At 43.2% G+C, this 27,585-nt stretch overlaps 1 protein-coding gene across 1 annotated transcript in view; it reads left to right on the top strand.

The window, feature by feature from the left end:
* The window catches only part of NTSR2 (neurotensin receptor 2), an 84,814-nt gene that overhangs the window by 54,000 nt on the left and 3,229 nt on the right, over positions 1–27,585 (top strand). Inside the window, exon 3 of the mRNA XM_073568242.1 lies at positions 26,994–27,084. Coding sequence (XP_073424343.1) covers positions 26,994–27,084 — 91 coding nt within the window. The remainder of the gene's footprint in view (positions 1–26,993; positions 27,085–27,585) is intronic.

The raw sequence follows: 27,585 nt of genomic DNA, 5'->3' as shown, positions 1-27,585 counted from the left end.
GACTCTAACACCTGCACCCAACACACACCTTATAGCAGCAGGGCATCTGGATGTATCCTACGGGAGGAGGATCTCAACCCTGCCTGGGTGGTAAAGGGTGTTGGGAGGTGGCTGGAGCTAGTAGGATGAGAGCAGGAGAAGAGAGTTTAGTGAGGAGTCTGTCAGAAGGGGAGGAAGTGGAAAGACATATGTGAAGCAGCTCCCTGTCAGGAGGAGCCGCAGGGAAGGAAACAGAAGGAAGCTCCCTGAAGAGAGAAGAGATCCTAGAGGCACGAGCAGCAACCATACTGCCCGTGGGGCTCGTTCCACACCGGCTAACGTCGGGTGGAGGGATCAGGTCGCAGTATAGGGACTGGCCCTAAATCTAGTGGAGTGAACAACGGACTCAGCTAGATCAACCAGAGGCTACGAGCATTGCAAGTGCTGCAGCCAAATCCACAATTATTAGCTGAAAAGGCAGACACATAGGATCCAGGGACCTAGAGGTTATTCCTGACAAGATCCCAGTTTGCTGGCTTGGGACACTGCATGTGAAGTTGCTGGACAGGAGGGAGGAAATCAGCACAGGGAGACGACCAGGAAAGGCACACACTGAAGGGAGTCCTTGGACTGTGTATCCTGATCTACCTGGGAGTTTGCTGAGCCCCTCACCTTGAAGACGCAGTGCCAAACTATGAGTAAACCTTTGGAACTGCACCCAGCTGTGTCCTCTAATTCTTGCTGTGTCACCTACCCAACTCTGCTACATCTACCACCACCAAGCACAACATCTTTGCTATCCCCACTGCCCTGGGACAAAGCTCTGCCTGTGGAGAGCTATACCATCTCTGCTGCATCACCACCAGTCCCATAGAATCTGCTCTGCAGCGCTGGTCACCTCTGACCAGAAACCACAGGTGGCATCATGAACTTATCTACACATAGACTTTATTCCTCATCAATTCTTCTTATTTTTCATGGACACTCTGGGCCAGGGACCGGGTCACTGCTGCCATGACACATCCCTTTAAGACACCGGCCTGGCACCAAGTAACCCACGGCCCTGAGGGGTGTCCCAATACCTCTGTACAGTGTGACCCAGTCCAATGGTCTTGCTTAAACACCTCTTCTTTTGCCGCAATTGCCATTCTCGCGCTTCCTTCAGTTGACTTAAAGCTCCCAACCCGACTTGGAAGAACTTGAAAAATAACTTTTATTATACTCACCTGCGGGGCGCTCCAGGCGATGGGTATCGCTGTTCTTGGTCTGGCGCCTCCCATCTTCTTATGATCGCTGCCCTCCTGCGCAAGTGCCGGGGCTCTTTGACTTTTTCCAGCACCTGTGCACTGCAGTACTTTGCTCTGCCCTCAACAGGACAGAGAAGTACACCTGCACAGGACTGCAATGCAGGGGAGCCTGTGTGGATGATGCAGGGTTGTGACACCCATCAGACCGGACCGCCCTAGAGGTGAGTATATTAAAACTTATTTTTCAGTTCTTCCAGGTCAGGTTGGGGGCTTATACACAGCATTATAGAATGCTGTGTATAAGTCCTGAAAGGTGAAGGCTGTATCTTATATCGGCCAAAACTGGTGACAGGTTCCCTTTAAGTATCCTATGTCCCCAGTGTGGGGAAACCTGGTGACAGGTTCTCTTTAATTTTAAATAGGAAACAAAAGAACTATAGGAACAAAAAAGTGCAAATAGGGTCTAGGGTCTTATCCGATAATTAGAGGCTCTGTTATACTGAAAATTGCTCACCTCATGCCCCTTTATTAAGGCATACAATTTGTCACCTGCCGCAGATCCACGGGTCAGAGATTGGCCATATCTTGAAACTTGCATTTCAAGGTCTACATATGACTTCTTCCTCAGGAAATACCACATACATACAGTATGTATGTGGTATTTCCTGAGGAAGAAGTCATATGTAGACTTCGAAACGCATTGAATAAAACCACCTTTCTCTTCATCAAAACGTCCGGATTTTCATCTGTTCAGCAGCGCGGGTATTATCCACAAAATTCCTTGCAAGTTTTAATCTTAAATAGGAACAGACCTTGGAAGCAAACTCTTTAAATCAAAAGTACATGTGATAATAAGAAACTCTGTAACATATCTTATCAGGGAAATCTGTTTCTTTATCAACCTTTGGAGCCACTTTTTCCCTTATCCATGCCTTCTAAATGTATCATTCGGTTTGAAAATAGCTGCTAAACTCTGTCTTACTGAAGACGGGAGGAACTGCCAGCACAGTGAGGTGCCAGATTACACATCCAATCATATTCTATAGGGAGGGGAGGAGAAAGGAGAGGAAGCAGAGTGTAAAAAAAATAACAAGCAAAGAGAGACACAGAAAGATCATCCTGAGCTTTCTAACAATTCTTTTACCTCACCGAGAGCTGTATTCACATCTACACAGCTCAGTGTTCTTGAATAATTTCCTTGCTTCTACTGCTTGTCTCTGTGAGCTAGCTAAAAATGAAGAGCTGGAAGCCATCTTTGTGTATTGTGCTGTGTATGGCAGATTTAATAAAAGCTAGTCTCCTCCCACCAGCTCAGAATCAATTAAAAATTAAGAGATAGAGCATAAAGAGAAAAAAACTTTTTAAATTTCTGGATACTAGTCTTAAAATGTCCAGAAATGGTGTTATACCTCATGTATACATATGGCAATTTATTCTTAAAATTGCTTCAATGTACAATCACCCTTTAAGACTGATCAGCATTTCTACTTAATTTTCGTTCTGAACTTAGTTAAGTACTCTAAAGTTTCTACTCAATGCAACATTTTCTTTTCTTAAACCTCACACTCAATTTACTATTGCAATCAAACTAAATCTTAATTAATCTGGAAGCAGATGGCCTGGGACTTTCATGGTCTGATGGTATAAAGTACAGATGCATAAGAAGGGTGGTAGAAAATAACACATATGCTTTTGCTGGGAGTGTGGAGCATAAACAGCAGACATGTAAAAACTACTTTTTTAACCCCTTTGTGCCTTTTTACAGCAATTATTAAGGGTCCCTATTCTGAGGGTCCTTATGCCGAGGATTAAGCATAGAGCTTAACTGGTGCAGGGTGAGCAGGTGTGAGTTATGTACTACAATTGACACCCTGCTGAATTTGTCACATTCAGTGTTGCCACCCATTGTGGTTTTTAACTACCTAGCTGCCATTAGCAACAGTAGCATCTAGATGGTTGACAGTGGGGTGGCAACTCAAAGCCAAGTCTTCGTCTTGGGGTCTGCTAGCTACAGTAACTGGAGCACCCTGCCATCAGCAGAGGCTAATGGACATGTTATGTGTCAGTGTAATGCTGCATTCAGTCATGGTCCAAGTATGGACCATGATGCATGGACTGTTCGCTGGTCTCCTGACCTAAACTTGACAGCCTCATAGACTCAGATGAATGGTACTGTCACGTTCAAGTCAGGAGATTCGCGGGCAGTCCGAGTGTAAGAATGTTGACTGCCTTACCCTGTTCCATCCCCTGAAGACAACAGACACACCGTGAATACCGTTGTGCGGTTTTATATGTGAAGTATATGTAATTTTATATGTGTGTAATGTAATGTGATTTATTGTATTATGGTGAGGTACAGTATAGCATAAGCTTAGGATGGCATAGAATATAGAACAGGTTAGCGTGTAGATAGGAAATGGTTAAGGTTAGAATTAGCCCAGTGGGTGGGCACTAGTGCTTAGAAGAAGGGGGCACTTCCTTGTTAGAGTTCAGTGTCAGCCAGTGAAGTGTGGAGGAGAGTTCAGGTTCAGCTGGGGTGGGCTTCTAGGGGCAGCATGGGTCACACATTCAGGGCAGTGGGCGGTGAAATGTAGATCCCTGATGGACTTTCTAATGATGTCTGGAGCCTAGGGCTCAGGCCAGGTACAATGGAGCGGGCCTGGTCTTCCAACATCACGAGGTCTGGGACATGGTGTTACATGAGGGGCATGTGGCTGGTCCCTGGTACACTGCTGGACAATGAATCCCTGAGGCTGATGGAGTCAGCAGGCTTGGGTGTAGTCAAGAATAATGGGTGACATAACAGAAGAGAAGTTGTGCTAAGCAGGAAGGAAGTGTCAGTTTCTGTGTCCTATCCCATCTGATGAACTTGGACTGTTTAGTAAAAGTTTGACTGTTCAAAAGAACCTGGTGTCCCATGCATTCTGTGTGGCGGCTCCTGGGGACGGAAGCCTAGAGGCAGCGGGTCTGTGGCCTACAAACGAGTGTGACGTACCCCACACCTTACAGCCCACTGGGACTAGTACATCGCCAGAGCGCCACCGGACAGCATCTCTCTCACGCAGCGTCGGATTGGCCCAACGGAGAACCGGAGGATTCTCCGGTGGGCCCTGGCATCCAGTGGGCCCTGGCACCTGCTGGCATACAGGGCCAGCAGTTGCCCAGGGTCCCCGCTGCTCCAGGGGCCCCCAGCCAGTGGTGTGTCGCACACCATTCAGCTGCTATTGGGGCCCATGCCAGCGGAGCAGCAGCGGGTGACAGGAGGCAGGAGCCCCTGTCCCCGCTGCTAAAGAGAAATGAATATTCACTGCTTCCCATGCCCACATGGGCGTGGGAAGCAGTGAATATCATTTCACGGTCTCCACTCCCCCAGGGGCCCCTCCCCCAGCCCAGTAAGCCGCTATGTGGCTGTAAATCAGGGCCGGCGCTGCCCTCAATTGTAATGGGAGAGAGAGCGTCATATGATGCTCTCTCCCATCAGTCCCTTCTGCTGACGCACAGCCGGTGCGCGATGACGTCACTTCATCGCGCACCCGCTGTGTGTCTGGCAGAAGGGACAGCTCCTGACACTGAAGCCGGCTGCCGGAATCAGCGTGGGAGCGAGGAGGAGAGGTGAGTATTGTGTTTTGTTTTATCGCTATCTCTCTCTATATCTATCTATCTCTATATCTATTTTTCTTTTCCTATATCTTTCTATATCTAACTCTATATCGATAGCTATCTATCTCTCTGTCTCTCTCTCTATCTATATATCTATCTCTATATCTATCTTTCCATTATCTATCTATCTATCTCTATATCTATCTATCTGTCTCTCTATCTATCTATATTTATCTGCCTATCACTCTCTGTCTCTCTCCCTATCTATATCTATCTGACTATTTATCTATCTATATCTATCTATCTATCTCTCTCTATATCTATCTATGTCTATATCTATCTCTATCTATCTCTATATATATATCTATCTCTCTCTATATCTATCTCTCTATATATCTGTCGCTCTCTATATCTATCTATCTCTCTATATCTATCTATCTATCTCTATATCTATCTATCTATCTTTATCTGTCTATCGCTCTGTCTCTCTATCTCTATCTATATCTATCTGACTATTTATCTATATCAATCTGTCTATCTATCTCTCTGTCGATCTATATCTCTATCTATCTCTCTCTATATCTATCTCTCTCTCTATCTATCTATCTTTCTCTCTCTATATCTCTCTATGTCTATATCTATCTCTATATATATCTATCTCTCTCTATATCTATCTCTCTATATATCTGTCTCTCTATCCATCTCTATATCTATCTATCTCTCTATATCTATCTATCTCTATATATATCTATCTATCTATCTCTATATCTATCTCTATATATCTGTCTCTATATCTATCTATCTATCTCTCTCTATATCTATCTCTCTCTATATCTATCTATCTCTCTCTATATCTATCTATCTCTCTCTATATCTATCTATCTATCTATCTCTATATCTATCTATCTCTCTATCTATCCATCTCTCTATATCTATCTATCTATCTCTATATATATATATCTATCTCTCTCTATATCTATCTCTATATATCTGTCTCTCTATATCTATCTCTCTATATCTATCTCTCTATATCTATCTCTCTATATCTATCTATCTATATCTATCTCTCTCTCTCTATATCTATCTATCTCTCTATATATATCTATTCTCTATATCTATCTCTCTATATATCTGTCTCTCTCTATATCTATCTATCTCTCTATCTCTCTCTCTCTATATCTATCTATCTCTATATCTATCTATCTCTCTATCCATCTCTCTATATCTATCTCTCTATATCTATCTATCTATCTCTCTCTATATCTATCTCTCTCTATATCTATCTCTCTCTATATCTATCTCTCTCTATATCTATCTCTCTATATATCTGTCTCTCTCTATATCTAGCTATCTCTCTATCTCTCTCGCTATATCTATCTATCTCTATATCTATCTATCTCTATGTCTATCTCTCTATATCTATCTATCTATCTATCTCTCTATCTCTATATATATCTATCTCTCTCTATATCTATCTCTCTATATATCTGTCTCTCTCTATATCTATCTATCTCTCTATCTATCTCTCTCTATATCTATCTATCTCTATATCTATATCTCTATCTATCCATCTCTATATCTATCTATCTCTCTGTATCTATCTCTCTCTATCTCTATATTTATCTCTCTCTATATCTATCTATCTCTCTCTCTATCTATCTCTCTATATCTACCTCTCACTATATCTATCTCTATCTCTCTATATCTATCTCTATATCTATCGATCTCTCTCTCTCTATCTAGCTATCTCTCTATATCTATCTATCTCTATATCTATCTTTCTATCTATAGCTACCTATCTCTATATCTATCTATTTATCCATTATCTATCTTCTATATACCTGTATCTATCTATCTATCTATCCATAGATCTATCTATTTATCCCATATATATCTAACTCTATATCTATCTTTCTCTATATATCTATATATATATATATAGCATTATACCCTATGAGGGGGTGCATTATACCCTATGAAGGGTTGCATTATACCCTGTGAGGGGGGCAGCATTATAGTCTATGAGGAGGGTAGCATTATACCCTATGAGGGGTATACCCTAAGAGGGGGGGCAACATTATACCCTATGAGGGGGTGCATTATACCCTATGATTGGGTGCATTATACCCTATGAGGGGTATACCCTATGAGGGGGGCAGCATTATACCCTATGAGGGGGCAGCATTATACCCTATGAGGAGGCAGCATTATACCCTATGAGGGGGTGCATTATACCCTATGAGGGGGGCAGCATTATACCCTATGAGGGGGGGCAGCATTATACCCTATGAGGAGGCAGCATTATACCCCATGAGGAGGCAGCATTATACCCTATGAGGGGGCAGCGTTATACCCTATGAGGGGGTGCATTATACCCTATGAGGGGGTGCATTATACCCTATGAAGGGGGCAGCATTATACCCTATGAAGGGGGCAGCATTATACCCTATGAAGGGGGGCAGCATTATACCCTAAGAGAGGGCTATATTCTATGAGATGGTTGCATTATATTCTATGAGGGGGCTGCATTATATTCTATGAGGGGGCTGCATTATACTATATGAGGGGGCTGCTTTATATTCTATGAGGGAGGCTTCCCCTACTCCTGCTACATAATTAAGATTTGTACTACCTTATATTATACCCGGATATTAGCGTGTTTTACCGCACAATTGGTGGTTTTGTGTTTATCTCTATGTAGCTACATGGTGGGCCCCAAGAATGATTTTCTCTGGTGGGCCCAAGGTGTTCCAGTCCGACCCTGCTCTCGCGAATACCACTCTGCAGCACTTTACACATGCATCATGGTCTGTATTCTGACCATGTCACAAAGATGTGTGAATGTGGCATAAGCCTTGAAAAAGTATTCATACTCTGACCTATTTCACTTTTTTCAAGTTAAACCCACAAATCTAAATGTTCTTTATTTGGATTTTATGTACTATACTAACACAAAGTAGCAAGTATTTGTGAAATGTAAAAGGTACATGGTTTTCTAAACATTTTAAAAATATAAATTTGAAAATTGTGATATGCATTTGAATTCAGCCCCCCTGATTCAATACTGTGTAGCACCTCCTCTTGCTGCAATTTCTCCTGCCTGTCTTTTGGGGTATGTCTCTACATCTAGAGGCTGAACTTTTTGTCCATTCTTTTTTTCACACACGCTCTAGCTCAGTGAGATTGGATGGAGACATCTGTGAACAGCAATTTCTAGTTTTGCCATAAATTCTCCATGGGATTTCGGTCTGGACTGTGACTGGGCTGTTCACACATATGAATATGCTTTGATCTAAACTATTCCATTGCACCTCCCACAGTAATATTATGGTCCTGTTGCTGCTGAAGAAAAGGATGCCCACATGTAGCGATGCCTGAACGACACTGCCGGGCAGGACTCAAATATGGTACAGTACGATGAGAGAGAAACAAAACACCTGCTTTATTGAAAGACAGAGGATTATATGCCGGAAAATAAGACTAACAATTCTTGTAATAATAATAGCAATAATAGATGCAAGGAGAGATAACTGGAGGTTGTCACACAAGTTTCACTCCAGCTATGGCAATCCAAATTTCTATAAACTACTCTCTTCTAAACTCCTGCCTGGCTTCCAATAATCGGGCCGTGCTGCTACAGCGCCCCTAGCTAAAAGACCCTGCTCTACACCCTAACACAGTTGAACACCAGTGTCACACTTACAGTTCTGTAGCGCTTAGGAGATAGTCTGATAGCTTCTGCTTGGTCTTGATGTATTAGAGACAAGTATGTTGTGTTGAGCTCTTCCTTCAGGTTAATGGAGTTGTCTTCTTCCGGGTCCGGACAAGTCTCATTCCCAATTTCAATACTGAGGGATTACTGGTACCACAGCATTGCTTCCGCTCTCAGGTTACAGGTGCTCGGAGAGAACCACTTTGGCCGTGTGATGCGAAAGATCGGGCGGAGCTGGGGTTCCTCTCCTCTGCAAACTTGCAATTGTTCTGTGTCAGGAATGTCTACATCCACAGACTGGAAACCATCTGTTTCAACAAGGTGTTCACCTTCTGGTACAGTTTGGAGGTATTTGTCAATATCTTTATTGGATCGTGGAAGTGTCTCCCATTGGTATCTCATGGGTAATGGCGTCTGTGCAGCCGGAGTCGTTGGTGTGGCGGGCAAATGCAGCCAGTTTCTCCCACAGCCTTACTTCAATGGTTTGTATACGATCTGGATCGAGAGCCTTCACATCCACCCCATTTGGGCTAAGATGGCTCGTCCATTCCATTTCGGGGTCAGGGCCTCTTTTGTTTCGGCTGTGAGTGCCAGGGTCAAAACAGCATCATCTATCGGGGCCAGGGTCACTTTTTTCCGACTCAGCACTTCGCTTCGATGTAGGTGCACACGAGTCAGTTCCACTCCTAGGGTTAGGGAGACTTCTCTTTGTCCCACATTCACAGCTCTGATGGGTACTTGTCTGTTATGGACCACTGTTATTGTACAGGCTACCAATGCATTCTAGCCTACCTCTTCCTAGGCCCACTGGTTCGATCACCACCTCCATACATACCTTCAAGTGTTGTGGAACGTTCCCACAGGCAGTGTCAGGATGGTTTCCAAAAAGGAAGGAGAGGGATACCCTTCCCAAGACTCAAATAATTTGCACAGACTGATGTACGGGAACGCTCTTCTGTGTCCCACAGATGGGGATCAGCCATTGGAATGCGTTTTGGGTGGGGTTGTGTGGAGTGGCCTGTTTCTAGTAGCCAGACCCCCATTTAGTGAACATGATCTGTTCCAATGCTCGAAGGTTATTCATGCCCATTATCACTGCTACATCTTCTTTGAATGGCTCGGGAACCAGCAGGATGCCTTTTCTTCCTACATCTTGTCCACATAGCCGCACATTCATCCACACAAGCCCCGTGATGGAGATCGGTTGCTGATTAGCTGCTGTTACTCGGGTCAGCGTCTCCCGCTCTGGCTTGGCCATCGTTGAAAGTAATGGTTGAAATACGACTCGGGCATGGTCTTTACCTGTGACCCAGTATCCACTAAGCAGGCAACTTGCAATGCCTTCAAACTCAACTCACAGGATAGGACACCCTGCAACCAGATGTTTGGAGTTGTGCTGGGTGGTTTGTCCCACTACTGCAGGGGCCAGAAGTTTAATGGCTGTTCTGGATGTATGGCAAGGCTTGTTAAAGGGTCGATAAAGAATTTTAGGATTGCTACTTCCAATAGATGGCACTAGAGTTCTCGTCCTCTTCCTCTCTGAAGAGGCAATTTGCATGCGAAAAAAAAATTGTCACAGAATCACTGTCATATGTTGATGCATTCAAAGTTATTACCACATAGAGTGAAACATATCAGAATTGAAAAATGGAGCTTGGTCCCGAAGGCCAACATCTGTCTCTAAGGGGTTAAACTATTGGATTGAAAAATACACATGAAAATATTGCAGCAAAACTGTACCAACCAGGTTTTATGGTAAAAAAAAAAATCTGAAAAAACTTATGTGGATTTTGTTCATGATTCTGACCTAAAAAGTAGTGATGAGTGAGTATACTCGTTGCTCGGGTTGTCTCCGAGTATTTTGGCATGCTCGGAGAGTTAGATTTCGTTGTCTCAGCCGCATAATTTGGGGCTGCTAGAAAGGCTGAATATATGTGAGGAATGCCTGTTTGTTAGGGAATCTCCACATGTATTCAGCCTGTCTACAAGTCGCAAATCATGCAGCTGAGATGACGAAAGCTAAATCTCCGAGCACTCCAAAATACTTGGAGGACACCCGAGCATGCTCGGACAAACCCGAGCAACGAGTATACTCACTCATCACTACTAAAAAGCACTAAAAAGGTTTCAAATAAAATTTGAACAAGTTTCTTATTGATTTGAATGGGAAAATCACAATTGTTTATCAAGTATTTTTCTGATGAGGTTTTAAAAACTGCCCTGCGAGAAAAAAAAGGTGTCATGTCACTTTTTTGATGCAAGTACCTGGTGGAAATTACACTAAACTTGACATTGAAGCTAAAAACACCAAACAAAAGCATGAGAAAAGAGCTCTAATAAAAAGCATCAAAATCTGCATCAGAACAGAAAACTGCACAAAAAGTATGACATTTTTAATTGAATGTCTATTGAAAATGAGGTCGTTTTTCCCACCTAGAAAAGTCTCATAAGTGACGGGGGCTCCAAATCCCCTGTACAAAATAGTAAAAAATAACATACTGACTGCTAGAAGACATCACTACAGCCCCCAGACTCTTTAGTTAGCTGTCGGCTGAAAGATAGTTCGGACAATCTTTTGGCTGGCTGCTATTCCTTTCAGCTCCATACACAGGAGCGATCATTTCACCTATGATTTCTGTATCCCCTATGTTGGATATCTCTGGTGGCAGCTCATCTTCTCTAGAACAAAAGGATCTGCAGACTGAAATTGGTCGTGTTGGATCCCCGTTAGATAGTGTTGAGGGAGAGATGGAAGACCGCCATACACATTAGACTTTCAACTGAACCCATAGTTATCGGTGGGTTTGGCCAAACATAGTCTAATATATAGTGGGGACTATAGCCTTGTTACACAGTAGGGAAGGACCTCCATCACCTTTTTTGTGTCCCTTGGACCAATTCCCTACCACTTGTTTGCTAACCATGCAGTTCCGCGTCATTCCAAAGGAAATGAAACCATAGTCAACCAGTGACCCATTGCACATTTCCCTTGTTTTAAGATAAATTGCCTAAATTGTCAAAATTTGAAACAACCCTGATTGACCAGAAATTGAGCCCAAAATCCATTTATAAGGACTTGACTGTGAAAGCAAATGGAGAGGATGTTGGGCATTACTAAAACAATGTCTTCCTAAATTTGAATATTTTTAAGTAGAATATACCGATAAATGATTATATGCTGTCATCATGTAAGTTACAGGAAACTCAAGTAAAGTTCTGGTTCAAAAAAGCAATTTTATCTCTCAAAAATTCTTAATAAATATAATTCTGGATTAATTATTCAACGGCTCATATACAAAAAAATCAATCCTTTAAAGATACTTTATTGACCAATCATTAAAAAGTTTTCAAAACTTCAAAAAACAGGCAAACAAAAATAGGCTTATTGCTGATTTTCAAAATCCAGCCACAAACACTAGAGAGTCGTTCCAATGTCAGGTAGAGGGTCACAAACCTATTTGTCCCTATAGGGCCCTATATCTCTCTCCTACCTGACAGCGGAGGTTGGCACCCTCTTGATACGCAAATGGCGCCCCCACTCGGCGGCTCTCCCTAAGCACCCTGTTGACTCCTATCTAAACAACATCAGCTTGGAGTACAACAGATGGCCGGGGACAAAAATATAACAGATAATAACCCCATGCCACAAACCACCAAGACAAAAATGTGAGGAATAGTAACTGGAAAAAACTCTAATTTTTGGCAGATTTGTAAACATTTGCTTTGGGAGGAAAAGGGATCTAAATAACCCTATTTAGGTGTCTCCCTGCCTGACAGCGGAGCTCTTACACCCTACGTTACTCTGGTGCCCCCGCTCCACGTGGGCTGACCCTTACTGACCCCTACACTTCTCACCCAGAAAGAGGAAAGAGGGTGTCAGAACAAATGGCCAAGGGAGACAGGGGTAATAACTTAGAATTATCCCTGAAAAAATCCCCCCCAAAGACAAAAAATGTTTTAATAATAATAATAAAAAAATGTATCTGCAAACCGATGTATACAGTGTACGGGATAATAGTGCATTAGCAAAGACAGTTGCAAGTAAAGGGGGTAAGATATCAATCAGAACAGATACACAATCATTTAAATGTTCTTAAGCAGCATTAATGTACATTTCTCACATCACAGAACGCTGCTATTACCTCTAATCCCCCACAACACATTTTTCATATTGCATCATGCCCAAAACAATGAGCCATTGATCGCTCAGGCTCAAAATTGCACTGTCCCAAAAAAAAACCAAAACAAAAACAAAACAGCAAATTAACAAATATGTAAGAACTTCGCTCATGGCCACTGAAAAATCACCTCAATATATATAGTAGGCGGGGTGATAGTACTTTGACAAAGGCAGTTTCAAATAAAGGAGGTAAGGTATCAATCAAAACAGATATACAACCATCTGAGTATTCTTAAACAGCATTAATAAACATTTCTCAAATCACCAACCGCTGCTATTACCTCTAATCCCCCATAACAGCATATTTTCATATTGCTTCATGCCCAAAAACAATAAGCCATTGATCACCCGGCTCAAATTGCACTATCCCCAAGTATTAAATCAACAAAATTGACAAATATGTAAGAACTTAGCTCATGGCCAATGAAAAATCGCCTCGACGCGTTTACCTGCAACCAGGCATGACATCTGATGCTCGGAGGGAGCATTCATAATACATCATGGGCCTCCTGATGAACTCCTTTTGCGGGAGGGAAACACGTCGAGGCGATTTTTCATTATATATAGTACACTATTACCCCATGTACTATATATATTGAGGTGATTTTTCAGTGGCTATGAGCTAAGTTCTTAGATATTTGTTAATTTGCTGTTTTGTTTTTTTTTTGGTTTTTTTTTGGGACAGTGTAATTTTGAGCCTGAGCGATCAATGGCTCATTGTTTTGGGCATGATGCAATATGAAAAATGTGTTGTTGTGGGGGATTAGAGGTAATAGCAGAGTTCTGTGATGTGAGAAATGTACATTAATGCTGCTTAAGAACATTTAAATGATTTTGTATCTGTTCTGATTGATATCTTACCCCCTTTACTTGCAACTTACATCGGTTTGCAGATACATTTTTTTATTATTATTAAAACATTTTTTGTCTTTGGGGGGATTTTTTCAGGGATAATTCTAAGTTATTACCCCTGTCTCCCTTGGCCATATGTTCTGACACCCTCTTTCCTCTTTCTGGGTGAGAAGTGTAGGGGTCAGTAAGGGTCAGCCCACGTGGAGCGGGGGCACCAGAGTAACGTAGGGTGTAAAAGCTCCACTGTCAGGCAGGGAGACACCTAAATAGGGTTATTTAGACCCCTTTTCCTCGCAAAGCAAATGTTTACAAATCTGCCAAATATTAGAGTTTTTTCCAGTTACTATTCCTCACATTTTTGTCTTGGTGGTTTGTGGCATGGGGTTATTATCTGTTATATTTTTGTCCCCGGCCATCTGTTGTACTCCAAGCTGATGTCATTTAGATAGGAGTCAACAGGGTGATTAGGGAGAGCCGCCGAGGAGCGGGGGCGCCATTTGCATATCAAGAGGGTGCCAACCTCCGCTGTCAGGTAGGAGAGAGATATAGGGCCCTATATGGACAAATAGGTTTGTGACCCTCTACCTGACATTGGAACGACTCTCTAGTGTTTGTGGCTGGATTTTGAAAATCAGCAATAAGCCTATTTTTGTTTGCCAATTTTCTCTCTCACCTCTGATATTTAAGATGGACCATTCCGCTGATATATTAGGAATTGCCTTCCCTGTGAGTAGTAATAAAACCTAGCTTTCCAGCCATATATTTTTTTCTATAAAATAGGTCACTATTAATATGAACTACCCGGGTCAGGCAGAAAACTCCATCCCATCATAATCCTGTATTTGTATTCTCATCATTGCGTTTGATTGAATATTTATCTTTGGGCGACGCGTTTCACTTCTCACATTCCTACCTGCGTCTTGGAGTAATTTACTTCTATATATAGATTAATTTTGACCATCATCCTGCAGATTTTGTTATGTCCTCCTCCAGGACTGCCAGACTGGAACCCATACTTAGGATCACACCTGATAAAGTTTGTGACTGCCGTAAGGTGCGGGAAATGGGATAGATTCACTATAAGTAATATAACCCAGAGAAAATAGTTGTAATGGCAGCAAATAACAACAAAACCAAGATTATTTTAATTCTCCGTCTTTGATTGATTTTTCATTATGGGAACACGCTATCTCGTGAGAATAATGACGAGTTGGTAAACTTCATAATCAATGTCCCTAGATACAGCAAAACAAGACAGTGATATTTACGCTGCACGTTTGTTGTATGTCATGATATTCTGAAGATTCCGGGCACTAAAATGACTTCCTTTTCAAGTTAAAGGGGTTTTAGTGCTAATGATATTTAATCTTAAAAGGGTGCAGACAAGTAAAAAAAAACAGTTAAAAATTAATCCTTACCTTGACCAATTCCCTGCATGTCCTTTTACATCGGGTGTCGGTGGAATGGGCGAGGTCGTAAGTATGGTTTAATTAAGATTTATTAAAAGGAGTATGTGTCACTCTTTCAATTAACGGACTTTATTCTGGATGTTTGTGTTTTCATACAATGTTTCCATGGGGTTAAGGGCCTGTCACACTAAGAGATATCGTTAGCAATATCGCTATAACTTGTGACGTTATAGCGATATTGCTAGCGATATCGCTGTGTCTGATACTTACCTACGACCCGCTCCCCCGCTGGTTATCACTGATCGTGCGAGAACGTTCAGGACTGTTTCTCATCGTCAGCTTCCTGCAGCGCTTCCTGCTGTGACGACGAGCGACGCGTGGAGCCGGGCGGGAGGACGCAGGATCGCCTGGTGTGACAGGTAAGTAGCGACCCCCGACCCCTGCGATGTCGCTGGTGAGATCTGCCTGTGTGGCAGCTCACTAGCGACCACTTAGCGATGCACCAGCGATCCTGACCACGTCATATCGCTGGTCGGGATCGCTGGTACATCGCTAAGTGTGACAGTACCTTTAGTCATGGGGGTGTCTTGTTGATGTCTCTCCATTACTAACCTCGGGGCTTGATGTCACCTGACGATACAAAGGTGACATCAACTTCCCTGCTACTACTACAGGGCAAATGAGAAGAGCAAGGCTAAGTGCCAGAATTGGCGCATCTAAAGGTACTGGCACACTTAGCGATGTACCAGCGATCCCGACTAGCGATATGACGCTGTCAGGATCGCTGGTACATCGCTAAGTGGTCGCTAGTGAGCTGCCACACAGGCAGACCTCTCCAGCGACATTGCTGGGGTCGGGGGTCGCTACTTACCTGTCACACTAGGCGATCCTGCGTCCTCCCGCCCGGCTCCACGCTCGTTACTCGTCTCTCCACAGGAAGCGCCGCAGGAAACTGACGACGAGAAACAGTCCTGGACGTTCTTGCGCGATCAGCGATAACCAGCGGGGAGCGGGCTGTAGGTAAGTATCACACATAGCAATGTCGCTAGCAATGTCGCTATAACGTCACAAGTTATAGTGATATTGCTAGCGATATCGCTTAGTGTGACAGGCCCTTTAGAGATGCGTCTTTTCTGGGGTGACTAAGAGCTGATGTTTTAAGCCTGGGGGGAGCAAGTATCCATGGCCCCTTCCTAGGCTATTAATATCAGCTCTCAGCTGTCTGTAAAGTCTTTGCTGGTTATTAATTAAAGGGGACCCTACATCTTTTTTTTAGGGTCCCCCATTTTAATAGCCAGTAAAGGCTAAGTATACAGTTGTGAGCTAATATTAATAGCCTGGGAAGCTCCATGGGTATTATCCCCTTCCCAGGCTATAAACATTGGCCCCCCAGCCATCAGCTTTCCCTCTGCTGGTTATGAAAATCATGTGGGAGCTCACGCCATTTTTTTCAGAAATTTTTTTTATTAATTAAATACATGTACCGTAAGCTGTGCACACACTGTACTGATTGTATTTGTCACTGACATGTATATATCTACCTATTCTGTTAGTATTTACTGTATGTAATCCATCTCTTCTATCCTGTTGGCTCCTGCTGTGATTTTACACTACGCGGCTGCTGAATTGCCGGCTTTTCTTCTATCTATCTATCTATCTATCTATCTATCTATTATATATATACATATATACATGTGTGTGTGACTGACATTTATATACTGTATATATGTATTCTATGTATATACACTCACTGGCCACTTTATTAGGTACACCTGTCCAACTGTGTGTTAAGACTTAATTTCTAATCAGCCAATCACATGGCGGCAACTCAGTGCATTTAGGCATGTAGACATGGTCGAGACAATCTCCTGCAGTTCAAACCGAGCATCAGTATGGGGAAGAAAGGTGATTTGAGTGCCTTTGAACGTGGCATGATTGTTGGTGCCAGAAGGGCTGGTCTGAGAATTCCAGAAACTGCTGATCTACTGGGATTTTCACGCACAACCATCTCTAGGGTTTACAGAGAATGGTCCGAAAAAGAAAAAAAATCCAGTGAGCGGCAGTTCTGTGGCCGGAAATGCCTTGTTGATGCCAGAGGTCAGAGGAGAATGGGCATACTGGTTCGAGCTGATAGAAAGGCAACAGTGACTCAAATTGCCACCCGTTACAACCAAGGTAGGCAGAAGAGCATCTCTGAACGCACAGTGCGTCGAACTTTGAGGCAGATGGGCTACAGCAGCAGAAGCCCACACTGGGTACCACTCCTCTCAGCTGAGAACAGGAAACTGAGGCTACAATTTGCACAAGCTCATCGAAATTGGACAGTAGAAGATTGGAAAAACGTTGCCTGGTCTGATGAGTCTCGATTTCTGCTGCGACATTCGGATGGTAGGGTCAGAATTTGGCGTAAACAACATGAAAGCATGGATCCATCCTGCCTTGTATCAACGGTTCAGGCTGGTGGTGGTGGTGTCATGGTGTGGGGAATTTTTTCTGGGCACTCTTTGGGCCCCTTGGTACCAATTGAGCATCGTTGCAACGCCACAGCCTACCTGAGTATTGTTGCTGACCATGTCCATCCCTTTATGACCACAATGTACCCAACATCTGATGGCTACTTTCAGCAGGATAATGCGCCATGTCATAAAGCTCGAATCATCTCAGATTGGTTTCTTGAACATGACAATGAGTTTACTGTACTCAAATGGCCTCCTCAGTCACCAGATCTCAATCCAATAGAGCATCTTTGGGATGTGGTGGAACGGGAGATTCGCATCAGGGATGTGCAGCCGACAAATCTGCGCCAACTGTGTGATGCCATCATGTCAATATGGTCCAAAATCTCTGAGGAATGCTTCCAGCACCTTGTTGAATCTCTGCCACGAAGAATTGAGGCAGTTCTGAAGGCAAAAGGGGGTCCAAACCGTTACTAGCATGGTGTACCTAATAAAGTGACCAGTGAGTGTATATCTATTCTATTCTAACCTGTCACTCTGTGATATTACTGTATGTGGCACATAAATTGCCGGCTTTTCAAAGGACTCCGGTGCGTAAAATTGGACAGCACTCACATGGTCCGAGTGCTGTGCATTTTTTTTTCTCACACCCATAGGCTTGCATTGGCGAGTCCTGGCCCAGTCTCGGTGACAATCTCAGCATGCTGCTATTTTGCAAGCACATCGAATACGCCTGTGAAAAAATACGGTGATGTGAGCTGCCCCATAGATTAACACTGGGCCGAGTGCCATGGGATATTTTCTCACATAGCACTCGGCCGTATTCTACGGTAGTGTGACTCCGGCCTAACTTACAGTTACAGTTTCATGGCCGAAAGTATTGGAACCCTTGAAATTGCTGCAGAAAATGAAGTATTTCTCCGAGAAATAATTGCAAAGACACCTTTGTTATACACGTTTATTTCCTTTGTGTTTATTGGAACAACACAAAAACACACAGAAAAAATGTACATTTTTAATTTTACACCTTTTTTTAACACAATATGTCTGCGAATTCGCACATACAGTGTCTTCAATAAAATGCTGCCGGAGATTGTGGTATACGCACATGCTGACTCCGGCCCCATTTTATTGAAGTCATGTACTAAAACAGTGATGGCGGACCTTTTCAGAGACCGAGTTCCAACATGACAAATTTAACCTGAATGCTGAGATAGAAAAATACAACTCATACAGAGAGCAGACGGGGGCAGCAGAGAGCTGGCAGGGGTATCAGACCAGGCAGAGGACACAAAGTGTAGCCACAGACAGGAGCAGGGGCACCAGACTGCAGTTATAAAGGAATATGCTCCCCATCTTGTTATATGCTCCCCTTCATCCTGGTATATTTCCCCATCCTGGCATAAGTCCATCCATCGTGGAATATGTCCCCCATCCTGCTACATGTCCCCATCCTAGTATATATGGCACACATCCTTGTATATGTCCCCCATCTTGTTATATATCCCCCATCCTTCTATTTGTCCCCCCAAATGGCGTATGTTCCCCATTCTGGCACATGTCCACCATCCTGGTATATGTCCCCAATTCCTGGTATATGCATCCTATTCTGGTATATATCCCCCATCTTTGTATATGCCCCCATCCTGGTATATGTCCCCCATCCTGGTATATGGTCCCCATCCTGGTGTATGTCCCACATCCTGGTATATGTCGACCATAATGGTATATACACCCCATTCTGGTATATGTTCCCCATCCTTGTATATGTCCCCCATCCTGATATATATTCCCATCCTTGTATATACCACCCATCCTGGCATATGATTCTCCATCCTGGCATATGGTCCCCCCATCCTGGCATATGTTACCCATCCTGGTATATGGTCCCCCATCATGGTATATGTCCCTTATCCTGGTACAAAAGTCCAGATAAATGAATGACAGGCACGGGGTCACACAGGTCCAGACACCCACCGCGACGCGTGTTTCGGATGGTTAGTCCTTCATCAGGGAGCGTGATGAAGGACTAACCATCATTAGTTAATTTACATTAAGGCTGCGTTCACACACAGCGTTTTTTTAGCGGTTTTTACCGCGGTTTTCACTATAAAACCGCTATAAAACCGCTAAAAATAAGCTGCACAGTCATTTCTATGCATTTTGCACTTTTTGTGCACATTGATGCGTTTTTTACCGCGAAAAAAACGCATCGCGGTAAAAAACGCAGCATGCTCATTAATTTTGCGGATTTTTCTGCGGTTTAGGCTTCTCCCATGCGTTTAGAAACCGCTGCGGTAAAAAACGCATCAAAACCGCGCAAAAAACGCCGCGGAAAAATAGGTGCGGTTTCTGGGAAGGGATTCAGGTTTTTGTGCAGAAATTTTCTGCAACGTGTGCACTTAGCCTTACTCCTTATATGGATACCTGTGTATATGTGTCTATTGGGTACTTAGCTGGGAATATATATATATATACAGTGCCTACAAGTAGTATTCAACCCCCTGCAGATTTAGCAGGTTTACACATTCGGAATTAACTTGGCATTGTGACATTTGGACTGTAGATCAGCCTGGAAGTGTGAAATGCACTGCAGCAAAAAAGAATGTTATTTCTTTGTTTAATTTTTTTTTAAATTGTGAAAAGTTTATTTAGAGGGTCATTTATTATTCAACCCCTCAAACCACCAGAATTCTGTTTGGTTCCCCTAAAGTATTAAGAAGTATTTCAGGCACAAAGAACAATGAGCTTCACATGTTTGGATTAATTATCTCTTTTTCCAGCCTTTTCTGACTATTTAAGACCCTCCCCAAACTTGTGAACAGCACTCATACATGGTCAACATGGGAAAGACAAAGGAGCATTCCAAGGCCATCAGAGACAAGATCGTGGAGGGTCACAAGGCTGGCAAGGGGTACAAAACCCTTTCCAAGGAGTTGGGCCTACCTGTCTCCGCTGTTGGGAGCATCACCCGGAAGTGGAAGGCTTATGGAACTACTGTTAGCCTTCCACGGCCTGGACAGCCTTTGAAAGTTTCCTCCCGTGCCGAGGCCAGGCTTGTCCGAAGAGTCATGGCTAACCCAAGGACAACAAGGAAGGAGCTCCGGGAAGATCTCATGGCAGTGGGGACATTGGTTTCAGTCAATACCATAAGTAACGTACTCCACCACAATGGTCTCCGTTCCAGACGAGCCCGTAAGGTACCTTTACTTTCAAAGCGTCATGTCAAGGCTCGTCTACAGTTTGCTCATGATCACTTGGAGGACTCTGAGACAGACTGGTTCAAGGTTCTCTGGTCTGATGAGACCAAGATCGAGATCTTTGGTGCCAACCACACACGTGACGTTTGGAGACTGGATACGACCCCAAGAATACCATCCCTACAGTCAAGCATAGTGGTGGCAGCATCATGCTGTGGGGCTGTTTCTCAGCCAAGGGGCCTGGCCATCTGGTCCGCATCCATGGGAAGATGGATAGCACAGCCTACCTGGAGATTTTGGCCAAGAACCTCCGCTCCTCCATCAAGGATCTTAAGATGGGTCGTCATTTCATCTTCCAACAAGACAACGACCCAAAGCACACAGCCAAGAAAACCAAGGCCTGGTTCAAGAGGCAAAAAAATCAAGGTGCTGGAGTGGCCTAGTCAGTCTCCTGACCTTAACCCAATTGAAAACTTGTGGAAGGAGCTCAAGATTAAAGTCCACATGAGACACCCAAAGAACCTAGATAACTTGGAGAAGATCTGCATGGAGGAGTGGGCCAAGATAACTCCAGAGACCTGTGCCGGCCTGATCAGGTCTTATAAAAGACGATTATTAGCTGTAATTGCAAACAAGGGTTATTCCACAAAATATTAAACCTAGGGGTTGAATAATAATTGACCCACACTTGTATGTTTAAAATTTATTAAAATTTAACTGAGCAACATAACTTTTTGGTTTGTAAGATTTATGCATCTGTTAATAAATCCTGCTCTTGTGTGAAGTTTGAAGGCTCTAACATATTTGCATCTTATCAAACCTGCTAAATCTGCAGGGGGTTGAATACTACTTGTAGGCACTGTATATATATATATATATATGTGTGAACTCGATGATTCTTTTTGTTCAGCTTCCTTTATATCGATATTTAGGTTGACACATGAAGTTGGTAACTGGCAGAGCAAAATATATACATATATATTTGGTGTTGTAAACTACTATCTATATCTAATATATGTAAGACTCTAGTGGTTCTCACTGTTCCAGTAACCCCTTTTTCACACCCATGCGGTTTGCGGACTATCCGCGCTTCATTGTCCACTATCCGTGGAAGTGGTGGACAAAGAAGTCAGCTGATCATGTCCATGAGTTTGGATTCTTAGGCTTTGTTCACACGTTGTATTTTTGTAGCTTTTACTTTGAAAATTAAAAGCTGCTTTTTACAGTACCAGTAAAAACTATGAGAGATCGGAAATCTCATGCACACACTTGTTTGTTTTTACTGGCTAAATTGGAAAATTGAAAATTTCTGCATTTTTTTTGGTCTGGAGCATATCAATTCTTTAAGCTTTTTTGCAGCATTTTTTCGCCATAGGAAGCAATGAGGAAGTGAAAAAACCACTGCAAAAAAAAAACCTCTACCATGTGTTTTTGCTTCGTTTTTGATGAATAAAACTAACTTTATTAAACGTACAAATCTCTCTATATAAAACTGAATGTATGTATGTGTGTGTGTGTGTGTGTGTGTGAAGCATCTTTCATTTCACCAGAGCTGTTCAAAAGACGATGAGCTGTGATTGGTTGCTATGAGCAACAGTTTTCCTTGCAACCGATCACTAACATCTTTCATTCCACCAGAGCTGGTTAAAAGAAGCTGAGCTGTGATTGGTTGCTGTGAGCAAGTTTTCACACTTGACAACACCTCAGCAGACACTGACATGGTGGGAAAAATCTAGCATCCCCGGGAACATAAGCTCCCAGCCATTGTCTGCCCCCCTAAAAGGAGCAGAGAGCACATGACAGAAATGAAAAAAAAAACCCACCCGTACCCATATACAAATCACACATCTTCCATCCCATAGGCACATCTTCCCTCTTAAAGGGATCTCCGGTATGGAAGTCAGGGCAAATCCTTCCAGCGCTTTGGTTTTGACCCCAGGGTCTCTTAAAGGGATCCCTGGTATGAAAGTTAGGACAATTCCACTCAGCTCTGTGGTTCTGACCCCAGGGTCTCTTAAAGGAATCATTGGTATGCAAGTTGGGGCAAATAGACTCAGCTTTTTGGTACTGACCCCAGGCCTTTCTTAAAGGGATCTCCGGTATGGAAGGCAGGGCAAATCCATCCAGTGCTTTGGTTCTGACCCCATGCCTCTCTTAAAGGGATCCCCGATATGGAAGTCAGGGCAATTGCCTTCAAATGCTCTGGTATTGACCCCAGGCTCTCTTAAAGAGATCTCCTGTATAAAAGTTAGGGCAAATCCCTCAGGGCTGATTCTGACCCCAGGGATCTATTAAAGGGATCCCCGGTATGGAAGTGAGGGCAAATCCACTCTGCACTTTGGTACTGACCCCATGCCTCCCTTAAAGGGATCCCAGGTATTGAAGTCAGGGCAATTAACTTCAAATGCTCTGGTACTGAACCCAGGCCTCTCTTAAAGGGATCTCCTGTACGGAAGTTAGGGAAAATCCCTCAGCGCTCTGATTCTGACCCCAGGGTTCTATTAAAGGGATCATTGGTATGCAAGTCAGAGCTAATCCACTCAGCGCTCAAGTTCTGATCCCAGGCTTTCTTAAAGGGATCTCCGGTATGGAAGTTAGGGTAAATCCCTCAGCACTCTGATTCTCACCCCAGGCTTCTATAAAAGGGATCATTGGTATGGAAGTCAGGGCAAATCCACTCAGTGCTCTGGTTCTGACGCCAGGCCTCTCTTAAAGGGATCCCTGGTATGGAAGTTAGGACCATTCCACTCAGCGCACTGGATTGGACCCCAGGCTCATGGGATGATGTGGGATATTAGTGGTAGTAGTCCGGTGGCTCTGGCTGATGGGATGATGTGGGATATTAGGGGTAGTAGTCCGGTGGCTCTGGCTGATGGGATGATGTGTGATATTAGGGGTAGTAGTCCGGTGGCTCTGGCTGATGGGATGATGTGGGATATTAGGGGTAGTAGCCCGGTAGCTCTGGCTGACGGGATTGTGTGGGATATTATAGTGAATGTGGCTATGCGGAGTGGGCGGGGCTCTACACTCAGCTTTACACATTATAATTTGTTATAACTAACCGTAGTTAGTTCCTATGCCCGAGCAACGCCGGGCTCTTCAGCTAGTGACAGATATAATCCGGAAAAAAAATGCTGGAAAAAAAAAGCAGCAAAAATGCTGGAAAAACACAGCTGTTTTTTTGTCAGTAGCTTCTTTATTGTCTTCGGTCCTAAGTTTCAGACCATCAGAATATAACTGTATAGAACATGGAAAAAATAAAAAATATAAGTAAGAAATAAAGGAGCGTACTCAAGATGTCAGGAGATAAAATCAACATAATACAGACCAAAACAAAAAAATAAAACATTTTGGACTGAAACTATTTCATTGCACACCTGAGTGCTGAGTTCTTCTTCTTGTAAAGTATGCTCCATATGCATTCAATCAGCAATTGATTAAATGGGATTAAGTCATGACACAAATGGAAGTCAATGAGTCTGTGGAAACCATCGGACTGCACTCGGATGACATCTGAGTGAGGGTCAATTTTCATGGACTGAGAGAATGGAGAAGATGGAGAAGTTTTTTTTCCCATCTTCTCCAAATTCAAGAAAATCAGATTACACTGTGATGAGAATGTTATTAGCATAATTGGCCCGATTACCTCGGATGAGAGAGAATACGGTGAAGTGACCCTAAAGTCGAATTGTAGAAGTGAATATAATATACTACAGAGTGTTTTTAATGTAAGAAACAATATGCAAAATCATCCATGATAGATACAGTGGGGAAAAAAGTATTTAGTCAGCCACCAATTGTGCAAGTTCTCTCACTTAAAAAGATGAGAGCGGCCTGTAATTGACATCATAGGTAGACCACAACTAGAGAGTCAAAATGAGAAAACAAATCCAGAAAATCACCTTGTCTAATTTGGCAAGATTTATTTTGCAAATTATGGTGGAAAATAAGTATTTGGTCACCTAAAAACATGCAAGGTTCCTTGTTATCACAGACCTGTAACTTTTTCTTTAGAGGCTCCTCTGTCAACTATTCATTACCTGTGGTAATGGCACCTGTTTGAACTTGCTATCAGTGTAAAAGACACCTGTCCACATCCTCAAACAGTAACACTCCAAACGCCACTATGGTGAAGACCAAAGAGCTGTCGAAGGACACCAGAAACAAAATTGTAGCCCTGCACCAGGCTGCGAAGACTGAATCTACAATAGGCAAGCAGCTTGGTGTGATTAAATCAACTGTGGGAGCAATAATAAGAAAATGGAAGACATACAAGACCACTGATAATCTCTCTCTATTTGGGGCTCCATGCAAGATCTCACCTTGTGGGGTCAAAATGATCATAAGAATGGGGAGCAAAAATCCCAGAACCACACTGGGGGACCTAGTGAATGACCTGCAGAGAGCTGGGACCACCGTAACAAAGGCTACTGTTATGATGAGTCACCAAAGGAGGAAAAAACAAAATACCAGCTAAGTCCAGAAAAACCAGAGAGGGTGGCAGCTATCGGATTGCAGACCCCTGAACCTATCCACAACAACTAGCAGTAGCCGTGGGGAGTTCCTACGGTGCCCTAGACCCCTCGATCACAGCCAGAGAACTATATAGCCTAAAGACAGAAAGGGGAAAAACTAAACTGCCCCAGAGCAGACCCCAAAGCAATAGGCAGCCCCCAACATATAATGACGGTGAAGCAAGATGAAAACACTAACACAGATAGAAAGATAGGTTGAGCAAATGATGGGGCCCAAGCAAACTACATAGGACAGGACAGGAAAGCTGCTGTCTGCCATCCGCAAAAACCCTATCAAAATGAGCCAACCGACTGATAGGAAAAACAGGCCCTGAAGTCGCTAGGCTTCAAAAGACTATATCAGCACTCAGGTATATTCTGAAGACAGAGCAAAAGATCAACAGATCAGAGACAAAAATGGAATTCAGCTCACCCCCGGCCGGGGATGGCAGAACTCCCAAAAAACAAGGCAAAACAAAAGACAAAACTGAAGAGTACAAAGCAGAGCAGAAAAACTTAGCTTTGAGATGCAGGAATCAGACTGGTCTCCAAGAATCCAGCAGGAAAATCACCAGCCAGGAAGAAGGGCGTCGGCAGCCTTATATCCAGTCCTCAATTCCAGCCACCCAGTCATCATCTAGCTGCCCAGGTGTCTGATAATCAGCCTCACTACCTTCCTTCACCAGAGGAGGGAGTTCATCAGACCTCAATAGTGAAGGGAAAAATGAACTCACAACAGGCTACCATCCGTAACACACTATGCCACCAGGGACTCAGATCCTGCAGTGCCAGACGTGTCCCCCTGTTTAAACCAGTACATGTCTGGGCTCGTCTGAAGTTTGCTAGAGAGCATTTGGATTATCCAGAAGAGTATTGGGAGAATGTCATATGGTCTGATGAAATCAAAGTAGAGCTGTTTGGTAGAAACAAAACTCATCGTGCTTGGAGGAGACAGAATGCTGAGTTACATCCAAGAACCTCATACCTACTGTGAAGCATGGGGGTGGCAACATCATGCTTTGGGGCTGTTTCTCTGCAAAGGGACCAGGACAACTGATCTGTGTACATGAAAAAATGAATGGGGCCATGTATCGTGAGATTTTGAGTGCAAACCTCCTTCCATCAGCAAGGGCATTGAAGATGAAACATGGATGGGTCTTTGAGCATGATAATGATCCCAAGCACACCACCAGGGCACCAAAGGAGTGGCTTCATAAGAAGCATATGAAGGTCCTGGAGTGGCCTAACCAGTTTCCAGATCTCAACCCATAGAAAACCTTTGGAGGGATTTGAAAGTCCGTGTTGACCAGCGACAGGCCCAAAATATTCCTGCTCTAGAGGAGATCTGCATGGAGGAATGGGCCAACATACCACCAACAGTGTGTGCCAACCTTATGAAGACTTACAGAAAAGGTTTGACCTCAGTCATTGCCAACAAAGGATATATAACAAAATATTGAGATGAAATTTTGTTAATGACCAAATACTTATTTTCCACCATAATTTGCAAAATAAATCTTGCCAAATCAGACAAGGTGATTTTCTGGATTTGTTTTCTCATTGTGACTCTCATAGTTGTGATCTACCTATGATGTCAATTACAGGCCGCTCTCATCTTTTTAAGTGGGAGAACTTGTACAATTGGTGGCTGACTAAATACTTTTTCCCCCACTGTAGGTAGATAGATAGATTCTTATGTCAATCATCAGTCATATTATTGTGGATATAGCTGTAATGTGAACCACACACAATGCTGCACAGATATCAGTGAAGACGTCTCCATCCTGCCATTACTATGAGATGCTTTTTCAGGATATTTACACTTTCTTTTGTCCCATTAACAGGGGCGATTGTGATTGCCTACGTTGTGTGCTGGTTACCTTACCACGCCAGGAGACTGATGTTCTGCTACATCCCGGATGATGAATGGTCTGGGTGAGTGCAATATGTTTTTTTCAATCTTAATAGTTATAAAAGTGATCAGCTATCCACATCCCCTGTACTGATCCAGAGAACAGGGCTCTGAGCTGCACTCCACCGTTACATTTATTGCCTATGGGAAAGCCGAGGAAAGAAGAGAATTGATGCCGCAGTGGTGCGCATACTCTTCCAAAGCCATAAAAATATAGATGCCCAGACTCACAACGAACCCCCGATTAACAACAGATCCCAAAACAAATACGGACAACAGACTAGATCCCAAAATGCTATGGACGCCTAAATAAATATTGAACTCAGACTTCTAAATAAATCCAATGAGCATCTTAATAAATCAGGAGCGTTTGCTCCAAATCTCCCCCTACTGAAGACCACAAGAGATTTGCCGATCTTGATGATTCACCCAAATATGTACACAAGTTTTAAAGATGAGAGGCTCCCTTCCCACGTCCATTCTTCATGTCCGTATGTGGTCCGTTTTTTAAGGACCGCAAATAC

The sequence above is a fragment of the Dendrobates tinctorius genome, unplaced genomic scaffold, assembly GCF_039654945.1.
Source record: "Dendrobates tinctorius isolate UK_male_01 unplaced genomic scaffold, ASM3965494v1 ptg000021l, whole genome shotgun sequence".
Taxonomy (NCBI): domain Eukaryota; kingdom Metazoa; phylum Chordata; class Amphibia; order Anura; family Dendrobatidae; genus Dendrobates; species Dendrobates tinctorius.
The sequence above is the reverse complement of the archived record's forward strand: the minus strand, read 5'-3'. Positions and strand labels throughout refer to the sequence as shown.